Below are 27614 nucleotides of genomic sequence, written 5' to 3'. Positions count from 1 at the left end.
ACTGTAGGTAACACCCACACATGGTAATGTTGAACCTCCAAATTTGAAATTCACTCAATGAAAGGAGGCAGGTAAGGGACAGTCAGGCTGGGAGGAATGGGCTGAATGTCCTCCAGGTAGGAAATGATGCAGGTTCTATCAGCCATGGTGTACATTCTAATGCAGTGGTCATCAGTCCTATCCTCAGGGCCCACCAACAGGCCAGGTTTGTAAGATAACTGAAATACATCACAGGTAGGGATGAGCCCAACACCCCTGGTTCGGTTCGTACAAGAACCTTCGAACGGACCTAAAACTTTAGAACCCTTTTAAAGTCTATGGGACTTGAACGTTCAAAATCAAAAGTGCTAATTTTAAAGGCTAATATGCAACAGACAACACCTGCAATAAGGGGTATCTTCAGGTTTATACTGTGCTGGAGGCACAAAACACCCACTTTAACTCCTGCAGATGTCTGTATTAGAGAACACCAGCAATAAAGGGTAGATACAGGTGTATACTGTGCTGGAGGCACACAACACCACTTTAACTTTAAGATGCCTGAGAAAAGAACACACTGTCCCTGCCTATCTAGCTCTTTCCCTGCACAAGGCTGCTGCGCAGGCAGCCTTATATAGTGTGGGGCATGTACTAAACCCCGAGCTATAATTGGCCACGGGCATCCTGTCTGTGGCCAATTATGCCTCTCCTCGCTGCCGGCGCTGTGATAGGCCAAGCATGCGGGGTCACAGTGCATGTTTGGCCAATCATGAGCCAGCAATGCACTGCGATGGCGTAGTGCATTGTGGACCGTTCGTGCCACACGAATTTGGTGCGAATGGTCCACAAAGTTCTGAATTCATCAAACAGACGAACGGCAGATGTTCGAGTTGAACACCGAGCTCATCCCTAATCACAGGTGATATCATTTTCCAATCAGCGATTGCAGTATTCTAGTCTGCATCTCCCAAGGTAATACAAAAACCTGGCCTGTTAGTGGGCCCTGAGGACAGTGCTGATGACCACTGTTCTAATGCACACTATGAGGCGCTCAGTGTCCATTTAAATTAGCATAAGCAATTTTACTAGGAGGAGAGGAGCCTGTATAAACTGCAACACCCGCCGCAAAGCTTGAGTTTAGCTTTAGAAGAGAAGTATGGACTTTTTTTTTCTCCCCCGAATCATACTTGCCTAGTATGTCCCCTGCCAGCTCTAAAACTGAGAACTGAACGATCAAACATCACCGACCGCTCGGTTCTCAAGGTACTCTGAGCAGATCGCTGGTGACTGTCAGTCACTGCTGTCTGCTCTGCCCTCATCCCCCCTCACTGGAACTGTGGGGGGGGGGGGGGGGACAGGAGAGGCCGGCTTGCTAATTAGCTGAGGCAGGTGGGAAATAGAAATGTGTAGAAAAGAATTGTTGGCTTTTGGTGTATAGAGCTTGCATCCACCTATAAAAAAATCAGTTTTTTTTTTTTTTTTTAATTACCTCTGCTGGTCATGTGCTGTGTTTTGTCAGCACAGAAAAAGACAAGACTGTACACAGTTCTCCACTGTTGCCCTAGAAGTCTCACAAGGCCAAGGAACAAAGTTCATTTCTCTTGCCTATTCATACAGTCAGGTCCATAAATATTGGGACATCAACACAATTCTAATCTTTTTGTCTATATACATCACCACAAGGGATTTGAAATGAAACAAACAAGATGTGCTTTAACTGCAGACTTTCAGATTTAATCTGAGGGTATTTACATCCACATCAGGTGAACGGTGTAGGAATTACAACAGTTTGTATATGTGCCTCACACTTTTTAAGGGACCAAAAGTAATGGGACAATTGGCTGTTCAGCTGTTCCATGGCCAGGTGTGTGTTAATCCCTCATTATCCCATTTACAAGGAGCAGATAAAAGGTCCAGAGTTCATTTCAAGTGTGCTATTTGCATTTGGAATCTGTTGCTGTCAACTCTCAATATGAGATTCAAAGAGCTGTCACTATCAGTGAAGCAAGCCATCATTAGGCTGAAAAAACAAAACAAACCCATCAGAGAGATAGCAAAAACAACTGTTTGGAACATCCTTAAAAAGAAAGAACACACCGGTGAGTTCAGCAACACCAAAAGACCCAGAAGACCATGGAAAACAACTGTGGTGGGTGACCGAAGAATTCTTTCCCTGGTGAAGAAAACACCCTTCACAACAGTTGGCCAGATCAAGAACACTCTTCAGGAGGTAGGTGTATGTGTGTCAAAGTCAACAATCAAGGGAAGACTTCACCAGAGTGAATACAGAGGGTTCACCACAAGATGTAAACCATTGGTGAGCCTCAAAAACAGGAAGGCCAGATTAGAGTTTGCCAAACAACATCTAAAAAAGCCTTCACAGTTCTGGAATAACATCCTATGGACAGATGAGACCAAGATCAACTTGTACCAGGGTGATGGGAAGAGAAGAGTATGGAGAAGGAAAGGAACTGCTCATGATCCAAAGCATACCACCTCATCAGTGAAGCATGGTGGTGGTAATGTCATGGCGTGGGCATGTATGGCTGCCAATGGAACTGATTCTCTTGTATTTATTGATGATGTGACTGCTGACAAGAGCAGCAGGATGAATTCTGAAGTGTTTCAGGCAATTTTATCTGCTCATATTCAGCAAAATGCTTGAGAACTCATTGGACTGTGCTTCACAGTGCAGATGGACAATGACCCGAAGCATACTGCGAAAGCAACCAAAGAGTTTTTTAAGGGAAAGAAGTGGAATGTTATGCAATGGCCAAGTCAATCACCTGACCTGAATCCGATTGAGCATGCATTTCACTTGCTGAAGACAAAACTGAAGGCAGAATGCCCCAAGATCAAGCAGAAACTGAAGACAGTTGCAGTAGAGGCCTTGCAGAGCATCATCAGGGATGAAACCCAGTGCCTGGTGATGTCTATGCGTTCCAGACTTCAGGCTGTAATTGACTGCAAAGGATTTGCAACCAAGTATTAAAAAGTGAAAGTTTGATGGATGATTGTTAATCTGTCCCATTACTTTTGGTCCCTTAAAAAGTGTGAGGCACATATACAAACTGTTGTAATTCCTACACCGTTCACCTTATTTGGATGTAAATACCCTCAAATTAAAGCTGAAAGTCTGCAGTTAAGGCGCATCTTGTTAGTTTCATTTCAAATCCATTGTGGTGGTGTATAGAGCCAAAAATATTAGAATTGTGTCGATGTCCCAATATTTATGGACCTGACTGTATATGGCAGCCACATAAAATTCTACACAGTCACGTAGAAGGAATACACAGTAACACCAGCAACTCTGACACGTATTGAGAGTAAATTAAATAAGCGTTTCCAAATATTTTCCTTACACATTTATCAATTTGATAACACAATTTTTTTTTTTTTTTTAGATAAATATGAAATCTCCCATATAAATAATTTATTTTCATATGTACACTTTTACAGCCAGCATACGGCAAGAGCAGGTCTGGTATTCGGGGCATTCCGATTTTTAAGTTGGCTCAAATCAACTTCTGTCAAGCAAGGACAGCCACACACTGATTGAAATTTGGCCGGTCTCTCTGAACAGGACTAATTTCCAATAAGTGTATGGCCAGCTTTATTTCAGTCCTGAGCTGTGACTGCAATCTAAAGATGCCCATAGATGGATCAAAACTTGGCTGGTTCATCAGGGGCCGTCCAAAATTTGATTAATCTATAGCTGTTCCCATTCAACAGAAGTTGATCTTCACTGCTGTTGAACGTGACTGTTGTAAAACATTTGTCGATCATGGGCTGTGGCCGTCGCTCAGTGTAATTTGTGGAGGAGACCCATTGACAGAATACGATGGGGAAATAGGGAGTATTCTTCCATCTACCTGCATGTTTGTTTTGTTTCGATCAATCCTTTCTTGGCTTCTATAACCAGCCCTAAAGCAAGATATCTGGACATACACACAGTTGAAAAATACAGAGTGAGAACACATCCCTCCTCTCTTGTAGAGGCGGTGACCTTCAGTCTGCAGGAGCACATAAAGTGCAGATATAGTGTTGCCCTTCTATTAGACAGTGGAACAGGTGCTGTAGACACTGAAAAGTGCTGTAATTTATGAAAATGTATTTTTATTAAAGATTTTTTTTTTAAATAAAGGATTACAAATAAAAGATGAATACAAAATAATTTTATAAAACATCTAAAAGGTTCTAGTTCTTCACGCCGAGTGGCCGCAAATATATGTAGCCATGTATAAACCACTTACCATGCTTAGAGTACACTCCCCTCACGCTCTCACCATGGTAGCCGGCAGTACAGGAAAGACACCCATCGCCACACCTCCAGTAGGTCCCTTGTCTGCCCCCCCCACTCGCCCTGCAATTACCCCATCTAGCAGCTTTGGCTCCTTCCGGTATTCAATTCACCCTTCATCTCCGGATTCATGGCGGCTTCCCTCCTCCTTCTCTCGGCGGCCAATGCAATCGCTTTTCCTCTCGTCCGATTGGGTTTTAAGACCCGCTTCATGATTGGCCAGGAGGAGAATCAGGAAGACGATAGCAAATATGAACTTGCCATTGTCACACAACTGGGTGTGCTCAGGGTGCAGTGCTCTGCGCTCCGAGACCACCCTTTTTTTAAGCCAATTAGAGCATCAGGCTCTAATGTGCTTAAAAAAAAAAAAACACACACCCCATTGAATCTATGCGTCCAGCGCCCTGCATGTAGATTAGGGACCGGCACCCTGCTAATAGGCCGCCACTGGACACTACCCTGAAAAATAATCACCTAATGTATGGATGCCTCTGGAATGGCCATCAGAAAGCCTTTTCAACTTACAGTATTAGCAGTTTGGTTTGTTGTACAGTAGTAGGCTGTGGGTGGTGGTACTTTAGCTTAATGTTTAAGACAAGGGCAGCACAATTTTTCTGTTATGTCAGCGAGCCCAGCCACTGGCAGCAATGAAGCCCCAGATCCTATTCTATGACCTACATACAAAGGATAATTTGTTCACCCAGTTAAAGGATACACATATCTAAAAATATACACACTTTATAGATGGATTATGCTTTGGTACACATTTGACAAGAGATGAAACAACTCTTAACTGAAAAAGTTATTTTATATACATAAACACAATAATTATACACATTGGTTACTACAGCTGTATTCACCAATTAAAAAAACAAAACAAAAGATCACAACTATAGCCAAGATATGATATGATATTTCTAACCTACAGAAAATGAGCTATTTTTTTAAACTTTATTCGTAAGGCTCATGCACACTGCCGCCATGGGCTGTACAACATAAAGTTTGGGCATATTTCCCAACCTAAGACAGTAAAAGGCACTACACTGAAGATGCAGGTTGACACAGTAAAATGCATGCAGGCTGCAATTTCTATAGCACACTGCACTGCAGGGCAGAGCGGGCGAATGGGTCACATTGAATTGTATGACAATGTCTCCCTGTGGTAGATGAGGTTTTTAATCACTGGGAAACTGGCAAACACTTACACATGAAATGAGCCGTTTTTTATGTTCTTCCTAGTCTTTGATACATATCTTCTATTACAGGGTTTTAGTGCTCATTTAGCTGTATTTAATGTACGCTGTTGCAAAAAAAATATATATATATATATATATTTTTTTTTTTCTAGGGCATGATTGGCTGATTAGGTCACCCTACTTACCAAATTCACTGATCAGTCATTGGTTAATGGGATAGGTTAGGTATAAACAAGAAAACGCAAAATTAGGTTATTAAACTGAACACAAAATGATGTTATTAAACTGGACAAAAAATGATGTTATTAAACTGAATATTTACATCATTGGTAACATACTCCTATGCTTCTTCCAAGTATAAACTTCATCCAGAACTCGTACTTCCTGGACTTTTGAAAAAACTTGAATCTGACCCTTTGAAAGGTTTCAGCACTAAAGCTGAACCAAAGTCCAGCCAACACCATATAGCTTATGATGTGAAGGCCTGGATCTGGGCTGACCCCTTTTTCCATTGGGCATTCAGACATTTTGGCACTGGGGCCAACACCATGCTCTATGGCAGAAATCAAGGCTATGTAATAGATTCAGCTTTGATGAATATGTGAAAAGGCTCTGGGCAGAAGCACTGCTACCACCCATTCCTAAAGTAATGTAGTTTAGGCCTAGCCAACCCTAAGGGGCTATGTAAATTCCAATTAATTCTAAAGCAACATCATAGAATACAGCACTATATGATACTTCAGTTAATAACTTTGGATGCAATTTCCTGTAACAAAGTTATCATGTATTCTTTTGCCCCAGAACATCTTCATCTTGTTCGAGTTCCCAGTTACATCTTTACTCTGGTATGATACTCTCCTAAAAATTCAGCTCTTGATGAACCTGACCCACTGGCAGGGTTTTGAGGTCACAGAAAGGTTAAGGCAGAAAAAACAGGAGAAATAGCAAGACGGAAAGTGATTCAACCTAGTAAAATGTCCCGGTAATGATCGACATAGTACTGCGACTTTTCAAGAAATTCCTCTTTTGCTTTTCTGCAGGAGTGTCTGTCTAAGTGCATTAATCTTCTGGTCAAGTTCCATCAAAGAATATCTCTGCAACATTTAAAAAGAACAAATAGAGCATTAAACAAACACATTTTTAGAACAAAGCTATAGGCAACAGTTTAATACATCATTTCAACATATACATGAGAACATTCAACAAATCGTCTTTAGGCAATTCCCAAAAGTCCACACTGTCTCTAACTAAAAATTAAACATTGACCTTCTCTTTCTCTCAACTCATCCCCCCAGAGTTACTATCTTTTGTATCACTTGCCCCTTTCATTTAGATTGTAAGCTCTCAAGAGCAGTGCCCTCCTAGGTCTGAACAAAATAAACAGAGTTCCCCGTACTAAGCGATGTTAGTGCGGCGATCTCCCCCACTATGCTATTGTATTCTGGCCCCCCCTCCCCAGAAAACATTGATCCGATGATTGGCAGAGCTGATTGGATGCTGGTTTCTACGAATGTATCTTTGAAAAACAGCTGGTAGTTAGACCGGCTTCTGTCGGAAGGACAGCTGTACACATGGACTTAATGTCGGCTGGGTCTTTTTGAACCAGTGGATTCTGACTGATATTTGGCCCATGTGTACTTAGTTTGACCCTCTAGTCTTGCATTGTATTATAATAGTACTGTCTCCCTTTATATTGCAAAGGGCTGTGAAAACTGCACTATATAAATCCTGAATAATCATTTTTGCAGAAATTTGTAATTTTTTTCCACTACGCTTGAAAATTTACCCTCACACTGCTGACACTATAGCGAAGCCCTGAACCTACTTTATTCTATGCAGCTAAAAGGCATATAGCTTTGATAATTAAAGCAAGACTCTAAAAGAGGTCACTGAGTTTTTTCCTGTCCAATAGCAAACTCTGCGCTAAATTGACAGCACTGAAATGCAGTAGACACCGATTGGTGCGGAGCTGCACTTGAAGGTTTTATTTTTTTTTAACTTAATGCAGATAACGCATTAAGGATAAAATAAACACTTTCACCTTTGCAACTGCTTCAATCAGAATTCAACTCTACAGGTGAAGAGAAGAAGTGAAACTAAAGACAAATTGAGGTACTATTTAAAAACTACTGTAAGGCTGGATTCACACTATTGTGATCCCTTGGGGTGTATTAACGCTCATGCATGTTAATGTGCATTCAGTAACGTGGCCATTTCATTGTGAATGGGCTGCCAATGCACTGCAATGGCCTAAAAAACACACATAGCCCTGCCCTTTTTTGGTAACAGCGCACCACAAAAATAGGAAACGTGTGTTGTGATGTCTATTATGCATTTGCTTTGGTCACTACTGAGTGGTGTGTATGGGTGGCATTCACACATAGGATTGTTGACTTGCTTGTAAAATCCTTTTCTTAAAGTACATCAAAGGACGCAGGATTGGCCGAGTTTTGGACCATGGACTATACTTCACTTGCAGGTAATTGGACACTGGCAAAAGCATAACGGAAAACACATATCCTGCCTAAGCCCTAAAAAAAAAAAAATGTTGCTAATGTCCTTAGATGGCGTTTACCAAACCTTCAGTTTTGTAGAAAGCAATACAAGATATCAGACACAGAGGGGAGGGTCCTGCAATGAACTTCAAGAAAAAGATTTCAAAAAAGTAAAAAAATAAATAAATCCTGCTTTCTTTATTGCACAGAACAGGACAAAAGGATCGGCAAATTCCTAAAACAATTGGATGTCCAAAAACAACCCCATGATGGATGGCCAACACAGCAAACGGGCACAAGAATCACAACAAGAACATGGAGAGAGGAGTTGATGAATCCACCTAGCAATGGGGGTACGAGACATAGCATGGCCCTTACAGAGGCCCTCCAGACAGGATAAACAGTGAGTAAGACAGACAAATAGAGGGAGATATTACTCTCATAGCTCAAACCACATCCAAACAATGGAAAACAATCCCCCTAAGGTCCTTAGGAGCAGGTCGGAAAGTTGTAACACAATGGTGCTGTGTAGTACAAGGCATTGCTCCTTACAAGATAGGGTTAGTAACTTGGAATGCTACGACCTGAAGTAAAGGCAAAGAGGAAGGAAACCTTAGGAGTAAGGTCTGGAAGAGGAATATCGCCAATGGGCTCAAACGGGCTGCTTCTGCAGTAAGCACAGAAGGAAGGAGCAATGACCCCCTGCATGAAAGCCCTCAACAAGGAATGAAAAGCAAGAGGTCCTTGAAATAGGACTGCAAAGGCTGGGATGTGACCCTTATTGGCACTTACGGCAAAAGGACTTGCCCAGACCAAACTAGAGAAAGGAGAACTCGTCCCACGGAATACTTCCTGGGGTATAACTGGCGGGACTCTCATCAACCAAGCATACTACATTTTTTACATGCAGTGGTAGATCTTGTGGGAAGACGTCTTCCTGGCCTTTGCTTCAGCAGCAAAGCTGTTACATCCAGCAGCTGTGAAGCAGCATAGTGCATGGGTCCCAGAGACAGCAGATCTGGTAGGTAATGAAGACTCCCAGAGTCTAGAGCAAGGTTTCTCAATTAGAGTCCTCAAGGCCTCAGGTCATGTTTTCAGGATTTCCCTCAGATGAAACAGCTGTGGTAATCACTAAAGCAGTGAAATCAAATCACCTGTGCAAAATAATGGAAAGCCTAAAAACATGACCTGTTGGTGCCCCTTGAGGAATTGCAAATCACTGGTTTAGAGAGCTGCAAAGGCCAACAAATGTTCCCCCACTTGAAGTGGGGGAACCCCTTTAATGCAGGAAACCGACAAGTCCTTTTCCTAGTAGAGGATTTTGGAGTTCGATTCTTCTTCGGGAACTAGTTCTGGGCTTTGTCTTGGAGATTGAGGCCTACCTGGGATGAAAGAATGAAATTCTAACAGAAGAAGAATTTGGACCTGCTTTCTTTTCTTCTTTAGAGGCAATAGGATACTTTTCCCCCAGTAATTTTGGGGATAAAAACGTATCCACAGTGGACCATGGCCCTGGACCCATAGAGCAACCCACAAGTTTCAATGTGATGCAGCTGCGTGCCAAGGAATGTTTTTTCCATTGGATCCAGTGCCAGTTAGCAATTTGCCGCTCTGCTTCCTGCGGGGTATGGGTACAGTCTCGAGGCAACTGATCTGGATGGATACTGCCGATTAAGGACTCTAGTGCAAATGGGCGTCAGATGAAAACTTGCTGGAAATTCAAAGTAGGTACAACTAGAAGTAAAAAAACAAAAAAACATGGGCAGGGCTGGATTTTCAGCTTTGATTTTGCTAGTGTTCAATCACCTGGATGTGGAGCACAATCCATTGGTCTAAGAATTAGGCAATCCTGTATCCTGTGATTCAAAAAATGCACCGCGTGTTACCACATCACATAGGCATGAATGGGTCCTTAAATATTTTAATGAACGATTACTAGATTAAATGAAAAAAAAAATAATCAATCTAGAAATCTATTTGAAGCGTATTATTATAATACTGAACAGTATCATACTGTACAGTCTTATGAAGCAAAGTCTTTACTCTTTCACACCCTTAATGAACAGTACTTGCAGATATTATGTGGCCTTCACCTCAAGAGATGCCAGAACATTTTATAAAAAAATAAAAAATTAAAAAAATTGACAGTCCATGTTTTTTGTTTTTTATGCAAGAAAGGCAAAAGGGATGTAGCAGACAGCAACATTTGCATTATTTGAATACATTTAACTCCTAGACCTCAATTTTCTGTAGAAGAACATTATCACGTTCAAAGTAACTTTTTACTTTTAAAAGTATGCTCAATCATGTACAAGCACATGATTGGATGATTAATTTTTCAATTTGCAAAGGGAATTTGTGTTTATTTCTTTTAGCTTAGTGCACATGTGTCAAACACAAGGCCTGCCAGGCCATTTCATGTGGCCCTTGCTTCTCTCCTGCAGCTGCAGCACCCCTCTCCTACAGTTGCGGAGAGGCTCGTCTCTGCAGTCAGTGGTAGAGAGAATGACAGTGCTCCTCCTACAGATCCTGTGCCTCTGTATAGCCGCAGCAACCATTTGTCTTCGCATTCCCTAGAGTCAGCATTCAGCAGACTCCAGCAGCTGACTCCAGCTCTCCTCTGGTCCTCCTCCAGATCCTGTGCTTTCTGCTTCCCAGCTCTGCCCGCAGCTTCTTCCCGTCAGCAGCACAAGGTAATGGGGGGGGGGGGGGTGCACTGTGATGTAAGGGAGGGAGGTTCTTGACATCTAGTCTTAGCCCTTGTACACACGGTCGGATATTCCGATGGACAATGTCCGATAGGACCGTGTTGTTGGATAATCCGACAGTGTGTGGGCTCCATCGGACTGTATCCGACGGACCAAGTTTTCCATCTTGTCTATAAAATTTTCTGACAACATGCTCCGATCGGACTTTGTCCGATCATGTGTAGAGAATTCCGATCGGACAAAGTGCCACGCATGCTCAGATCAAATTCCTAGACCAAAGCTATTGGCTACTAGACTGAACGTAGTCCCGCCCTAACGAAATAACTTCATCACGTTAAGTACGATCGGATTTTCTGACAACTTTGTCCGACTGTGTGTATGCAACAGTTTCGGACAAAATCCGACGGATTTGGTTGTCGAAATGTCCGACCGTGTGTACAAGGGCTTAGAGATGCAATCAACCCTTTAAGGACAACCATAATATGCAGATGCAGCCCGCAATGAAATTGACTGACACCACTGGCTTAGTGAGCGGACAAGCAAACAAAGATTATATTTTTTACATTTTCCTTGTACAGGATTGGGTATTCTTAGTCAATTTTCACTAAAATCAAATCAAGCCCAAAGCTCTTAATCCTAGGTATTTATTCAGATGATTATTCACTCCCTGCACAGGTATTCCTGCTATTTGACCCAACAGTCTTCAGTTACACAAGACTGACTATTCAACCTCTGTTGGGAAACCTGCATAAACAAAAAAAATAAAAATATATATATTCACCTGAGAAGGAAGGACTTTCTTTCGCTTATTTGACATATCCTGAAATAGAAATAATGTTAAGGATTCTTATCTTGTTCATACAGCAATGGTACACAAATAGCGCGGTGATTAGCAAAAAGACAATTCAATGCTATAAAGAACACAGTCAGATTTTATAGCTGAAAATGTATAGACACTGCTGCTGAAACATGGGGGTAGGATTGATTTCGAAGTCATAAAATATATAAAAAAAAAAAAAAAAAAAAAAAGCCTTGAATGCTACTCACACATTCTGAGTGGAATACACAAAACAAACTACATTAGAATAAATCTGAATTGCTCAATGTGTAGATATGTCTGCCTACAGTGGGATAATGTATAAAATTATAGGACTCAGACTAATAGCATAGTGCAGCAACTAACAATTTCTTGTCTACTGTATCTTCATTGACTGCACGCAGCAGCAGGGAATGGAACATCACGTCCCAGAAGCACATAGTAATAGAAAAGCAATTTTGTGTTAGAAGCGAATGCAGCTTTATGTGAAAAAAAAAAAAAAAGTTCTGTACTTAACCATTTCAATACTGGGCACTTTCACCCCCTTCCTTCCCATGCCAATTTTCAACTTTCAGTGCTCTTGCACTTTCAATAAGAATTTTGCGGTCATGCAACACTGTACCCAAATGACATTTTTATCATTTTGTTCACACAAATAGAGCTTTCTTTTTGTGGTATTTATTCACAAATCTATTTTTTATTTTTTTTGCGATACAAGTGGTAAAAAGAGTGGAAATTTTAAAAATAAAATATATTTTCTAATTTCTGTTTTAAAAGAAATCCAATAAAATTTAATTTTGCCATAAATTTAAGCCAAAATGTATTCTGCTACATGTCTTTGGTAAAAGAAACATCCTGTTAAGCGTATAATAATTGGTTTGTGTGATCACGGACATACATGCGCAGGTGATCATTGGGACATATGATTTTAGTGTTACATATGTGGGGAACAGGTGTTTTTACTGTGTGGGGACAGTATTTTGGGGACATTGTGTGTGGACACTGATCAGTGTGTAAAAAACAGCTCATACTCCCTGATCATCGGCTGGCAGCAGCGATCTGCTCTAGAGAGCTGGTTGCTAGGCGATCGACTCTCCTCTTCTCACACGGAAGTTGTCCATAAGGAGAGGAGAGTCGATCACCTATTAACCAGTTCTCTATTTACATCACATGATGGCTCTGATTGGACACAGCCATCATGTGATCAGGGGGGCCAATCACAGAGCCCTCCTGCCGACCCAAGATGCGCAGTGTCCAGGTGCGCATCGGGGCTGTGCGGGTTCCTGAATGTCCACTCAGGAGGAGGAAGTGCCCACCCAGCCGTATATGTGCAGTGGCCGGGTGGGAGGTGGTTAAATGAGGACCTTTAACCCTGCATGACACTACTCCATCTCAGTAGGGTAACAGTTTGGGACCAAAATTAATTACCGTATTTAATAGCATATAACATGCACATTCATTTTAAGAGGGAAGTTTCAGGAGAAAAAAAACCTTACAGTTTAAATAAGGAACTTTGAAGCAAAATAAGGGTCAGTGCCCACCTGAAGCCTCACCATTGCCATAAATGCAGCCTCACCACTGTCATCAATGCAGCAGCCTCACCATTGCCTTCAATGCAGCCTCACCGCTGTCATCAATGCAGCAGCCTCACCATTGCCTTCAATGCAGCCTCACCACTGTCATCAATGCAGCAGCCTCACCATTGCCTTCAATGCAGTTTGATCAATGACCAGCTGCAGCCAAGAGGGGGCAGGGAGAGGGGCAGGACGTGCAAGAGAGATTAATATGGCGAGAATCTCCTATGATAGACAGAACAGTGGTCCAGTGGCAGCCCAGGAGATGGGAATTCCCATTACAGAGGACGCCAAGTAAACAGGAGATTCTCACTGTATGTAATCTAATGGTGCTCATCCCGCCCCCCCAACCTGTCACCTCCGAGGCAGCTAAAATTGAAGTATTGGCGTATAACACCCCATTAAATACAGAACATTAAAGCCCAATTCCATTGTCACTTTAGTTTGGCCCAAGCTGGCGCAAAACAAACTATTTCCTTTACGAATTGATGCGCCCACTGTCAGCGCTGTATAACCATATAGCATCAGCTACAAATAGTATACAGCGCTGTGTTCCAGCGGTAGTGCTGCTGGAACAAAATCGAGTCGGGATGAACACTGCTCAGTCAGTCATTCACAGCCTTGTCGTTTTTATCAATGAATACAAGCCTTTCTCTGATTGGCTAAGATAGACTTTGGGCTTCATTCACCCACTACTCTACCTCAGCCGATCTGAGGAATCTTTGTGCTCACTGAAAAAAAATAAAAAAATAAAAATTACAAGGCTTCCTGTGATTGGCTGAGCAGCACTCAGCTCGACTTGATTTTGTTACAGCAGAGGGAGGGGGGCCCTGCGTGTAGTTTATACTACATAATTTATACAGTGCTGTCAGCGAGCACATCAATTAGTAAAGGAGATTGTTTGGCCCCAAACAATTTAAAGTGAAAGTAAACATAAGGTTAGACTTTGAAGTAGAACTATAGGCAGAACATTTTTTTTTTTTTTCGTTTTGGAAAGATTAAAGCCCAGTACACGATCGGATTTTCCAACGGGAAATCTTGGATGTCAGGCTGTTGGCGGAAAGTCCAATCGTGTGTATGCTCCATCGGACAATTGTTGTCGGACTTTCCGCCAACAAATATTGGCTTGCATGTTTTCACATTTTCCGCCAACAAATGTGTGTTGTACTTTCCAATTGTGTGTACACAAGTCATTCGGACAAAAGTCGAAAGTACAAACACGCATGTTTGGAATGTAGGACGAGCTGGAAGTGCTCGGTCTTGTAAAACTAGCATTCGGAATGGAGATATCACGTACATCTTGTACGTCAGTACGTTCGTAATTGTTGGCCAACATTTGTGTAACCGTGTGTATGCAAGACACACCCTGCGAACAAAATTTCACAGTTTTGTTGCTGGAAAGTCCGATCATGTGTATGGGGCTTAAGGGAGGCTTATAACCTAGTTTTTTTTCCCATTTGTGCGAGATTTACATTCACTTCCTGTCTCATAGCCAAAACAGGAAGAGTGGAAATCTATACAAATTAAGGGAATCCTGGACCCCATGTCACCAGAACTAGTATCCCCATTGGAAGATTTCCTCTCCATTACTTTTTAGGCGGCAATCCAAAATTTGTTTTTGTAACTTTCACTTTTGATAGTAACGGTAAACAGGACAAATCGAGATAACGAGCACAATAAAACAGGGGAGTCTAATCCCTCCAGAAAAAAAATAAAATAAAAAATTGTTTACTTGTAAATTCTTTATCTTGGAGTACAGTACAGAATTATGCCCACTCAGTGAGACAGTTGATGGAAGCCTGAGACTGACCTAAGAGTAATTGTACCACGCATGATATGACTTTTCTATAATTGGAGAGTCATATTTCTAGTAAGCCTCCAGTTGTGTCCTATGGTAGTGAAGACTCACTTGGCATAGGATTCAGAGCATGACCTTTTGAACACATTTGTATTTCATATCAATCACAAGTAAGGACTTTTGAAATTTATGGATTTGATTTCGTTTTTTTGTATCACATATTGTGCACATTTGCAATAATTAATGCGTTTGTTTGGAGAGGTTTGCAAGACATCAGAGTCTGCTTAGAGACCAGTAAAATAGATCTCTTGACATACATACAGATTGATCCCTGCCATTAGCTGAACTTTGCAGCCTCTGCTACAGCTGTACAGAGTGGTCTGGAGATACACAACTTGTTGCGATTGCTGCTTTTGCTGTTCCTAGGCCATACAGAGCGGCTGAGAAAAAGGGGGATGGGGGGGACCTGAGCCCATGCTTATAGATGTAGTGCACTGCTGGACAACAGCAAACATCTCTACCTACACTTACTGGGCAAATTCAAGGTGCCAAAGACTAGATCTCCCTAACCTTATGACCTTCACAAAGTGTGAGCACACATCTGCACTTGAAAGTTGTGTTAATGATTTAGAAGATGCTTTTTTTTCTCCCAATTCATACTGATAGAAAAGTAGTAATGCACAAGATTGACGCCAACATCTCAAAAGCAAAAGATCTTGAGAATATGCTGCATTGGAATAACATGCAGAGAGCAGTTCTCCATGAGAAATCAGAGGAAGTAGATCCATCTGAATTTGCTAAATGCTAGAACGCTGGATCCTAGGGAAAGAGCACCTGTCTCCCCTTTTGCAATTGAACGGCACATGGGGGGGCATCCGTTGTCTCCCAGTAACCCACCCAGACCTTTTATTATACTGTTGTTGAATTATAGAGATAAAGAAAACAGTCTTTGCATGACCAGAGCGGCTAATGATTCTAGGATCATGTGCCTTCCAGACTTCTCTCCAGAGGTACAAAAACGCAGAGCCCATTTTCAAGAAGTCAATTAATGTCTAAAAATTTACAAATATTCTATGGTGTACCCAGCTTGGCTATGGGTGGTGTGTATAGGGGCAAACCACTGTTGTGGACCTCCAGATGTTGCAAAACTACTTTTTGGTGAGATGAGCGAAAGTGGGAGCAAGTACCTGTTAAAACTAGGCACCCGCTGCTCCACTCCCCCGGCACCCCCAAAATGTCTGAAATATAGCAGGGCATGTCAATCCTCTATACAGCTAAAAACATACAGCTAGCTGTGCTCATAAGTTTACATACCCTGGCAGAATTTATGATTTATTGGCCATTTTTCAGAGAATATGAATGATAAGACAAAAAACATTTCTTTCACTCATGGTTAGTGTTTGGCTGAAGCCATTTATTATCAATCAACTGTTTTTTTACTCTTTAAATCATGACAACAGAAACTCCCCAAATGACCCTGATCAAAAGTTTACATACCCTGGTGATTTTAGCCTGATAACATGCACACAAGTTGACACAAAGGGGTTTGAATGACTATAAAAGGTAAATACCCTTACCTCTGATCTGTTTGCTTGTAATTAGAGTGTGTGTGTGTGTGTGTGTGTGTGTGTGTGTGTGTGTGTGTGTGTGTGTGTGTGTGTGTGTGTGTGTGTGTGTGTGTGTGTGTGTGTGTGTGTGTGTATATATATATATATATATATATATATATATATATATATAAAAGGTCAATGAGTTTCTGGATTCCTGACAGACCTTTGCATCTTTCATCCAGTGTTGCACTGACATTTCTGGTTTCTGAGTCATGGGGAAAACAAAAGAATTGTCAAAGGATCTGTGGGAAAAGATACTGTATAAAACAGGAAAGGGATAAAAAAAAAAAAAAAGAAGATTTCAAGGAATTGAGAATGCCAATCATCAATGTTAAAAACTCTAATTAAGAAGTGGAAAATGAGGGGTTCCGTTGAAACCAATCCATGGTCAGGTAGACCAACTAAAATTTCAGCCACAACTCCCAAGAAAATTGTTCGGGATGCAAAGAAAAACCCACACATAACTTCAGGTGAAATACAGGGCTCTCTGAAAACACGTGGTGTGGTTGTTTCAAGATGCACAATAAGGAGGCACTTGAAGAAACATGAGCCGCATGGTCGAGTCGGCAGAAGAAATACATTACTACACGAATGCCAAAGTTTCCCGCTACTTTCTGGCACAAAGTTAGTTGGAGTGAAGAGACCTAAAATGGTGCTTTTTGGCCACAACCATAAATGGAACATTTGAAGAGGCGTCAACAAGACCTATGATGAAAAGGTACACCATTCCTACTGTGAAACGCAGAGGTGCATCGCTGAAGTTTTTCAAATGTGTGAACTGCAAAGGCAGAGGAAGTTTTGGTCAAAATTGATGGCAAGATGAATGCAGTATGTTCCAACATGGCAATGATCCAAAACAAAAGGCCAAGTCAACCTGTCATTGGCTACAGCAGAATAAAGTGAAGGTTCTGGAGTGGCCATCTCAGTCTCCTGACCACAATATTATTGAGCCACTCTGGGGAGATCTCAAAACGTGCCGTTCATGCAAGACAGCCCAAGAATTTACAGGAACTGGAGGCTTTTTGCTAAGAGGAATGGGCAGCTTTACCATCTGAGAAGATAAAGAGCCTCATCCACAAATACCACAAGAGACTTCATGCGGTCATTGATGTTTAACCACTTAAGGACCGAGACTCTTTCTGAAATTTGGTGTTTACAAGTTAAAAACAGTTTTTTTGCTAGAAAATTACTTAGAACCCCCAAACATTATATATATTTTTTCTAACATTCTAGAGAATAACATTTCAGTCATTGCTATACTTTTTGTCACACTGTATTTGCGCAGCGGTCTTACAAGCTCACTTTTTTTTGGAAAAAATTAACTTAACTTTTTTGAATTAAAAATAAGACAACAGTAAAGTTAGCCCAATAATTTTATATTGTGAAAGATAAATGTTACACCGAGTAAATCGATGCCCAACATGCACACTTCAAAGTTGCACTGCACGTGGAATGTTGACAAACTTACCCTTAAAAAGCTCCATAGGGGACATTAAAAAAAAATTCTACAGGTTGCATGTTTTGAGTTACAGAGGAGGTTTAGAACTAGATTTCCTGCTCTCGCTCTAACAATCGCTGCGATACCTCACATGTGGTTTTAACACTATTTTCATATGCGGGAGCTGCTCACGTATGCGTTAGCTTCTGCACGCAAGCTTGGTGGGACAGGGCGCTTTTTAAAATTTTATATATACGTCGGCAGAATGGCACGGGCAGGCATATTGGCGTACAGGTACGTCCAATTTTAAATGCCGCCCTGCCATCGTGTGCCGGTCGGGACCACCATGCATCCGGTCGCGGGTCCTGTGGACTCGATCGCCACAGGCATACCCGTGATCATCTCATGGGGAGGCTGAACGAGGAGATGCCGTTGTAAACAGCATCTCCCGTTCTGCCTAGCAACAAGTGATTCTGATCTCTGCTCCATGTGATTGGAGCAAAGATCAGTGTTCACTAAAACAAAGCCCAGCCCCCCACAGTTAGTAACACGCCCCTAGGAACACTCAACCTCTACACTGCCACCCCCCGGTTAACCCCTTCACTGCCAGTGTCATTTAAACAGGAATCACTGCATTTGTATAGCAGTTATTACTGTATAAATGACAATGGTCCCAAAAATGTGTCCACCCTAATGTGGCAGTCAAAATAAAATAAAAAATCGCTGATCGCCGCCATTACTAGTAAAAAAAAAAAAAATTATTAATAAAAAATGCCATAAAACGAACCCCTATTTTGTAAACGATATAACTTTTGTGCAAGCCAATCAATCGCTTATTGTGTTTTTTTTTTACCAAAAATATTTAGAAGAATACGTATCAGCCTAAATTGAGGGAAAAAAAAAATGTTTTTTATATATTTTTGGGGTATATTATAAAAAAAAGTAAAAAATTATGCGTTTTTTTTTTTAATTGTCACTCTATTTTTGTTTATAGCGCAAAAAATAAAAAAAAGGGGTGATCAAATACCACCAAAAGAAAGCTCTATTTGTGGTAAAAAAAAGAAAGTAAATTTTGTTTGGGAGCCACGTCGCATGACCGCGCAATTGTCAGTTAAAGCGACAGAGTGCCGAATCGCAAAAAAGTGGTCTGGTCTTAAGCCAGCAAAATGGTCCGGTCTGTAAGTGGTTAAACATGAGAAATATGAGATTTGGGGTCAAAAGGACCTCATCTCATATTTTACACTAAAATACAATAAAAAATAAAAACATTTTAATGTCATTAAAAAAAAAATAATTCCCTTTTAAGAGCATTGGGCAGAAGTGCAGTTTGACTTCGCTTCCGCTCTGCAATGATATGGAGATGGGTGGGGGCCATCTTCCCCTCACTCATCTCCATTGTTAGGCTATAAAGAGAATCCGATCGCCGGTAAGCGGCGGAGGGCACCGGAGAGCAGCGGGAGGGGGGGCCCTCTCCCTCCACCGATTAAAAGTGAACTCACTGCGAATTCACTGCAGAAACCACTTTTATCTTGAAGCGGACCGCCCACTCTTGAAGAGGATACCACGGTTATGGTAGCTAGCTGCTACCATTACAATGGTATTCCTCTTCAAAGTAGCAATGTAAAACGATGGCAGGCGGACCGGAAGTGATTGGCCAATGCATGGTATTAAGAACTCGGGTATGTAAACTTTTGATCAGGGTCATTTGGGTAGTTTCTGTTGTCATGATTTAAAAAGAGTAAAATGCAGTTAATTTGACAATAAATGGCTTCAGCCAAACACTAACCATGAGTGAAAAAAGTTTTGTGTTGTCATTCATACTGTATTATACTATATTCAAACTGTATTTGGTCACTGATGTTGATCGATCTTTGTACAATTCCCCAATTATATTGCCTCGGTAGGGGATGGCTGTTTTTGGCCTAACTCCAAAGCTTTCGGCACCAACAGTCCTTCCATAGAAATATACACAAAACTATGAAGCAATACTCCTCCCTTCCCTTGTTGCATGCGTTCAATGAAGCCCTCTCCAATGGTAGGCTCCCTCCATCAATGTATGAGGTGGCTATTGTGGTCATACCCAAGAAGGATATCCCAAATCATAGAGACCCATTTCTTTATTTTCTACTGATGTGAAAATACTGATCAAAATAATGCAAACAGACTTAAGAAAGTCATTTTGCATACTAGAAATCCAAATCAGGTGGGCTTTATGCCGAACCTTTCTATTGCTGTGAATGTTAGCTGTGCCTATTTAAACATGCATAGCCCGATAAATGATAAACCCTTTAGGCATTAGCCATGAGAAGCATTTGACAGTGTTGAATGGCACTAGCTCTGGGCAGTTTTCCATAAATTCCAAATAGGAAACAATTTTTGTATTTGGGCGAAACTGTTACCGTATATATACTCGAGTATAGGCCGACCCGAATATAAGCCGAGGCCCCCAATTTACCACAAAAAAACTGGGAAACTTATTGACTCGTGTATAAGCCGAGGGTGAGACATCCCTGTGTCCATCCCTGTGTCCCGTCCGTCCCTGTGTCCCGTCCGTCCCTGTGTCCCGTCCGTCCCTGTGTCCCGTCCGTCCCTGTGTCCCGTCCGTCCCTGCCTACCTGTGCCGATCTGCAGCCTCTGTGTGCCATGCTCTCCTCGTCTGACAGACGGCGGCCATTCCTCTGTTCAAAAGCCGCGCCTCCCTGTCTGTGATAGGCGGAACACTCAATTTCCCAGCAGTCAGTGTTCCGCCTATCACGGACATCCTCTCATCCTCGTCCGTAGTATGAGAATGAGCGGATGTCCGTGATAGGCGGAACACTGACTGCTGGGAAATTGAGTGTTCCGCCTATCACAGACAGGGAGGCGCGGCTTTTGAATAGTAGAATGGCCGCCGTCTGTCTGCTCGACACGCTGATCGGGCAGGCAGACGGCGATGACTCGAGTATAAGCCGAGGGGGGGCACTTTCAGCCTCAAAAAAGAGGCTGAAAATCTCGGCTTATACTCGAGTATATACGGTATATACTTCCCCAAAGGCCTCCATTGGGGTGAATGGCTTACTGTCCCCCTTTGACATGTTTCAAGGGACAAGGCAGGGGTGCCCACTCTCTACCCTTGTTTTTGCATCGGAACCCCCGGCTTGTTTATTGCGTAAATGTCACCTTTGATCAATGGATAGCTAAACAAAAAAGTTTATTTTAAACAAATTGTAGGTAGAGGGAAGGCAAAGGCAGGAGCTCACATCTATACTTGCTTGCTGGACAAAAGCTTGGATAATATTCACACCTGATGTGATATTTCAACATTAACATTTTCATTAGTTTTTTTTACCCCCAACACTTCATATTCCTGACATGTGCCTGCTGTACCATGTACTTGTATGAGGAAGTAACCTGCTCTTTTTTATTGCTTCCTTTGTCTAAAATCCCTGGGGTTCCTGCCAGCCCCCTTGCTTTCCTATTGAAAAAATGACCACACTAAGCAGGAGAGTACAAAAAAAAAAAAAGGAGGGGAAACTTTTTTTATAATATCATATTAATATATATATATATATATATATATATATATATATATATATATATATATATATATATATATATATATATATATATATATATATATATACACACACACACACACACACACACACACACACACACACACACACACACACACATGTTTTGGCATTAATTTCTTTTTTTTAAATTGTATGGGTTGTTTTACAAGGTGATTGATTACAATCACTTTAAGACCCTAATATTGGTTTGGAGTCCTGTTTTAACATAGGAGCTATCCAGTGCAGTCTAGAAGAAACGTAGCATGTTTATAAGTTAGGGGACGTGTGCATTGCCTGTATATGAGAGCTGCTGTGCCAGAAGTACAGTGCTGACAATAGTATAGGCCAAATACAAATTGCTGCAAAAATAAAATCTGACCAACCCCTTTAACACACCTGTACAGACGTATATTTTTCACTTCATCATTTAAAAGGTAGGTCTATTTTCTGCTTTAATGTAATGAATTTATTGTATTTATTTTATTTATTCACCCATTTTTTTTGTTTTCAGCTTTCAAGTAGGGAATTGATACATTCCCCATCAGTTTTCCTTTTGCTATCTACATGGAGCAGCTTTCTCTTTGCTTCCAGACCTAGGGAGCAAACTTGGAAGCGGAAAGCTCAAAGTGAGGGCATATCCCACTGACAGTTGCCACTGAAACAGGATGTTCCGAATGAAAACATCTCTTCACATTCTGTTTTGTTTTAGAGACAAGAGTCACCAGGACAAATGGAGAGGGTGAATCACTCCAGTGGAGACAAACAGCAAACTCTGCCAAGGTTTTCTTTTTTTTTTTTTTTTTTTTTAAACCACTTGCCGTCCACACTGTAGCCGAATGAAGCCCACAGCGCGGACCTGAATTTCCGGGAGGCTGTCATATGATGGCCTCCCCTTTGCACGCTCCCTGCGTGCGCTGTGATCACCGAGTCACTGAGACTTGGGTGATCACAGATCCGAGTAAGGGGCTGGTCCCGGCCCCTTACCACATGATCAGTTGTCAGCCAATGACAGCTGATCACATGATGTAAACAAAAGCTCGGTAATTGTTTTTTGTCAGTGGAAGGAGAAAAAAAAAAAAAAAAAAAAGCCAATCACCGGCTTATCTGCAAGGGACATCGGTCCCAAAGTGGAAGAGGCAATTATGCCTCCTCTGTGCCCACCAGTACCCCCTGCCTGTGGCACCTGCCAGTGCCCAGCAATGCCACCTATCAATGCCCACCAGTGGTGCATATCAGTGCCACCTAGCAGTGCTGCCCATCAGTGACAATCACTGCCTCCTCATCAGCATACATCAATGAAGGAGAAACATTAACTGTTTGCAAAATTTTATAAAAAAAAAAAAAATGAAAACCACAGAGGTGATCAAATACCACCAAAAGAAATCTCTATTTGTGGGGAAAAAAAAAAATTATAAAAATGTAAATTTGGGTACAGTGTAGCATGGCCACACAATTGTCATTCAAAGAGCATCAGTGCTGAAAGCTGAAAATTGGTCTGGACAGGAGGGGGGGGGGGGTTTAAGTGCCCAGTAAGCAAGTGGTTAATACTGTTTGGAGTTTTCTGGAGTGAATCACGTTACAATAATCAAGTATTCACTAGAAAGAAGAGTAGAGTAAAGTGGCTCCTACGCAGACTTAAATTGTTTTAATTTTACATTAATGAAGCTGAGCAATCATGCACAGCCAGAGAAAAATGAAAATTACAAGCCAACAAGAATTTATGAGGATAGAAAAGGGTTAAAAAGCTCTGGAAACATTCACTGACCCAGGAGAAATCTGAAAGCAACACAGACAAAGAAGCAATGACAATCAGACCATTTAAACAAACTTACTAGTAATGAAACTTTATATATGGATGCTCCCCAAAGAAACTGGTAGCAGGAGAAAACAAAACCATGCACATGAACAATTATTCTGGATGAACACCACGATTTCCCATCATGGCTACTTACCATAGACTGAAAATATTCAGGAGAAATGCCCTCCAGCTCCAAGATTCTATCTTCTAGCTTTTTAATTCTCTGATAAATGTCTTTAGGTACAGGTTGTCCTTGTATTTTGTTTGGATTGTGGGGGGAAAAAAAATAAAAATCATATTAGATTGGTTGCCTGGAATATGCAGACATACAACAGCTCCAGACTCCTTAGGCTGGGTTCACACTATGTGCGGCGCAGGACACAGCAGGGGGTCTGGTGTGTTCCGTTTAACGTTTCGGTCTGAATTAGGTCCAAATTCGGTCCATGAAACTGAGCCAAAGACGCACAAGACCCTTTTGCAGTGCGCTCCGCGGCTGCCCCAGAGATGTGTGAACCGACTCCATTGAGAGTCAATCACAATCTCCTGTCATGTGAATTGGATGTGGCGAAACCCGCATCCAATTCGCAAAAGTGTGAACCCAGCCTCAAACTGGTTTCTTTGTATTTTTAGCACTATTTGATTAACATTATGAGTATATAACTTCTTTTTATGTAAAGGGAGTCCAAGATGGCTTTATTGAAAGAATACTTAGATTGAAAGTGAAACTTGAGCTAAAAAAAAAAAAAAAAATTAAATGGGCAAACAGGCAGGTTTTTTTAATGCAGAAGAAACACGCTTGGTCTCCTCTGCATTAAAGTTACTTACCTGTCTTCCCCCCGTATCGCAAGTTGAGCACATGCAGCTCACTGTAGAAATGCGCCGATGCTGATGCCCACTGCATTCCCATGCATATGTGGGAGTGATGCCACCCAGTCTGGCAAATGAAAGCGGCTGGCAATCAAGACCTAGTACAGTAATTACAACAGTTCTTTCAAAGCAAGTTTTGCTTGAAACATCCCTAGATTTTTGGGGCATGACATAACAAGGGAATAAAATGAATACATGCATTTTCCTTGACCCGTTTAGTTTTTTTTTTTTTTTTTTTAAACAACAAACATATCATACTTACCTCCACTGTGCAGTGCGTTTTGCACAGAGTGGCCCTGAGCCTCGTCTTCGGGGTCCCTCGGCATCTGTCTCGGCTCCTTCCCGCAAGAGCTAACCCCCCCTCTGGGAAGCTCTCTCTAAATGAGGTTAGCCTGTGGGCGCGCTCCTGTGATATCACTCGGCCCCGCCCCTCGGTGCGCTGCATCATTGTTTTCAATGACAGCATCGGGAGCAAATGGCTGCCCTGCTATCCATCATCCAATGAAGAGCCCACAAGAGCTGGGGGAAAGCAACACGGGATCGCGCTTTCGGAGATTCGGGGCTCAGGTAAGCAAAACAGGGGCAGGGGGGGGGGGGGGGGGGCGCGGGGAGTACAAGGTGTTTTTCCACCTTAATGCATAGGATGCATTAACCGGTTCCCGACCAGCGCACGCCGATGTAAGTCGGCAGAATGGCACGGGCAGGTATATTGGCGTACAGGTACGTCCAATCTTCAATGCCACCCTGCCATCGCGAGTGCGCCGCCGGCATGCCAGTCGGGACCCCTGTGAGTCCGGTCGCGGGTCCCGCGGACTCGATCGCCGGGGAGTACAAGGTGTTTTTCCACCTTAATGCATAGGATGCATTAACCGGTTCCCGACCAGCGCACGCCGATGTAAGTCAGCAGAATGGCACGGGCAGGCATATTGGCGTACAGGTACGTCCAATCTTCAATGCCACCCTGCCATCGCGAGTGCGCCGCCGGCATGCCAGTCGGGACCCCTGTGAGTCCGGTCGCGGGTCCCGCGGACTCGATCGCCGTGGGCATACCTGCGATCGTCTCACGGGATGGCTGAATGGAGAAATGCCGTTGTAAACAGCAATTAGTGACGCTGATCTCTGCAGAGATCAGTGTTCACTAAATTAAAACGCAACCCCCCACAGTTAGTAACACACCCCTAGGAACACTTAACCCCTACACTGCCACCCACTGGTTAACCCCTTCACTGCCAGTGTCATTTACACAGGAATCACTGCATTTATATAGCAGTGATTACTGTATAAATGACAATGGTCCCAAAAATGTGTCAAAAATGTCCAATGTGTCCGCCATAATGTCGCAGTCACAATGAAAATCGCTGATCGCCGCCATTACTAGTAAAAAAAAAAAAAAAAAAAAAAAAAAAAATAATAATAAAAATGCCATAAAACTATCCCTATTTTGTAAACGCTATAACTTTTGCGCAAACCAATCAATAATCGCTTATTGCGATTTTTTTTACCAAAAATATGTAGAAGAATGCGTATCGGCCTAAACTGAGGGAAAAAAATGTTTTAACACAAAATGTAATTGCGAGTCAGTGGTTCAATCTGAATATCTATAGCCCAAAACCGTGAAGAGGTGAGAGACTTCTATATTTTGAAGTTCATGATGCGTCTTTATGCGTTTTTTTAACCACTTAAGGACCACCGTATGGCAATGCACGTCGGCGCAATGGCACTGACAGGCACAAGCACGTACATGTACATGCTCGCCTTCCAGAGGGTGGGGGTTCTGATCGGACCCCCTCCCGCTGGATGCGGCGGTCCATTTCTCTTCAGGAGCGATCCGGAATGAGGGGATGGCCGTTGGTTTCTGGCCATCCCCTCTCGATCGCTCCTGGCGAATGAGAAGCTTCCCCCGCTGTGTATAGTAAACACAGGCAGGGAGGAAGTGATGTCATTCTCCTCGGGGCGGTCTTTTTGACCGGACTGCAAGGAGAACAGAGAAAGTAAGTGTGCACCAACACTACACTGACATGTAGGTACACAAATCCCGCAAAGCATAAACCTCCCGTAGTGGTATAGAATCTGAACAGATCAATATCTGATCTGATCTATACTAGCGTCCCCAGCAGTTTAGGGTTCCAAAAAAATGCATTGTTAGCGGGATCAGCCCAGATATCTGCTGGCACCTGTGTTTTGCCCCTCCGCCCAGCCCACCCAAGTGCAGTATCGATCGATCACTGTCACTTACAAAACACTAAACACATAACTGCAGCGTTCGTAGTGTCAGGCCTGATCCCTGCGATCGCTAACAGTTTTTTTTTGGTAGCGTTTTATATTTAAATCCGGAAGGCAGTACTTTGTTTTCGGGGTCCTGTACGTGGCTAGACTCCCAAAAAGCCCCCCACATGTGGTATCCCCGTACTCAGGAGAAGCAGCAGAATTAATTTTGGGGTGTAATTTCACTTATGCCCATAGCATGTGTGAGCAATATATCATTTAGTGACAACTTTGTGCAAAAAAAAAAAATTGTAATATTCCTGCAACTTGTGGCAAAATATAAAATATTTCATGGACTCAACATGCCTCTCAGTAAATAGCTTGGGGTGTCTACTTTCCAAGATGGGGTCATTTGGGGGGGGGGGGGGGCTTTTGTGCTATTTTGGCATTTTATGGCCTTCGAAACTGATAGGTAGTGAGGAGTGAAATCAAAAATTTGCACCCTTAGAAATCCTGAAGGCAGTGATTGGTTTTCGGGGTGCTGTACGTGGCTAGACTTCCAAAAAGTCCCACATATGTGGTATCCTCGTACTCAGGAGAAGCAGCAGAATATATTTTGGGGTGCAATTCCACATATAACTATGGCATGTGTGAGCAATATATCATTTAGTGACAACTTTTTGGAAACTTTTTTTTTTTTTGTGTCATTATTCAATCACTTGGGACGAAAAAAAATATTCAATGGGCTCAACATGCCCCTCAGCAATTTCCTTGGGGTGTCTACTTTCCAAAATGGGGTCATTTGGGGGGGGGGGGGTTGTACTGCCCTGCCATTTTAGCACCTCAAGAAATGAGATCAGTCATAAATTAAAAGCTATGTAAATTCCAGAAAATGTACTCTAGTTTGTAGACGCTATAACTTTTGCGCAAACCAATAAATATACGTTTGACATTTTTTTTTTTTACTTAAGACATGTGGCTGAATAAATTTTACCGTAAATGTATGACTAAAATTGAGTTTATTTGATTTTTCTCATAACAAAAAAGTAGAATATCTTTTTTTCTCGAAATTTTCGGTCTTTTTCCATTTATATTGCAAAAAATCATAATCTCAGAGGCAATCAAATACCATCAAAAGAAAGCTCTATTTGTAGGAAGAAAAGGACGCAAATTTTGTTTGGGTACAACATTGCATGACTGCGCAATTACCAGTTAAAGCAGTGCAGCGCGAAATTGTAAAAAGACCTCTGGTCCTTAGGCTGACCATTGGTCCGG

The 27614-nt window shown here is 42.1% G+C and overlaps 1 protein-coding gene across 1 annotated transcript in view; it reads right to left on the bottom strand.

Annotated features, from left to right (window-relative positions):
- Positions 1-5068: 5068 nt before the first annotated feature.
- The window catches only part of MBIP (MAP3K12 binding inhibitory protein 1), a gene marked incomplete at its 5' end in the record, with an annotated part of 38996 nt that continues 16450 nt past the window's right edge, over positions 5069-27614 (bottom strand). Inside the window, 3 exon segments of the mRNA XM_077464688.1 lie at positions 5069-6569; positions 11460-11498; positions 23422-23519. Coding sequence (XP_077320814.1) covers positions 6486-6569; positions 11460-11498; positions 23422-23519 — 221 coding nt within the window.

Source organism: Lithobates pipiens, unplaced genomic scaffold (assembly GCF_037356315.1).
Source record: "Lithobates pipiens isolate NorthernLeopardFrog02 unplaced genomic scaffold, aLitPip1_a1.2 Scaffold_30, whole genome shotgun sequence".
Lineage (NCBI taxonomy): Eukaryota > Metazoa > Chordata > Amphibia > Anura > Ranidae > Lithobates > Lithobates pipiens.
This window is presented reverse-complemented; position numbering and strand designations above follow the sequence as displayed.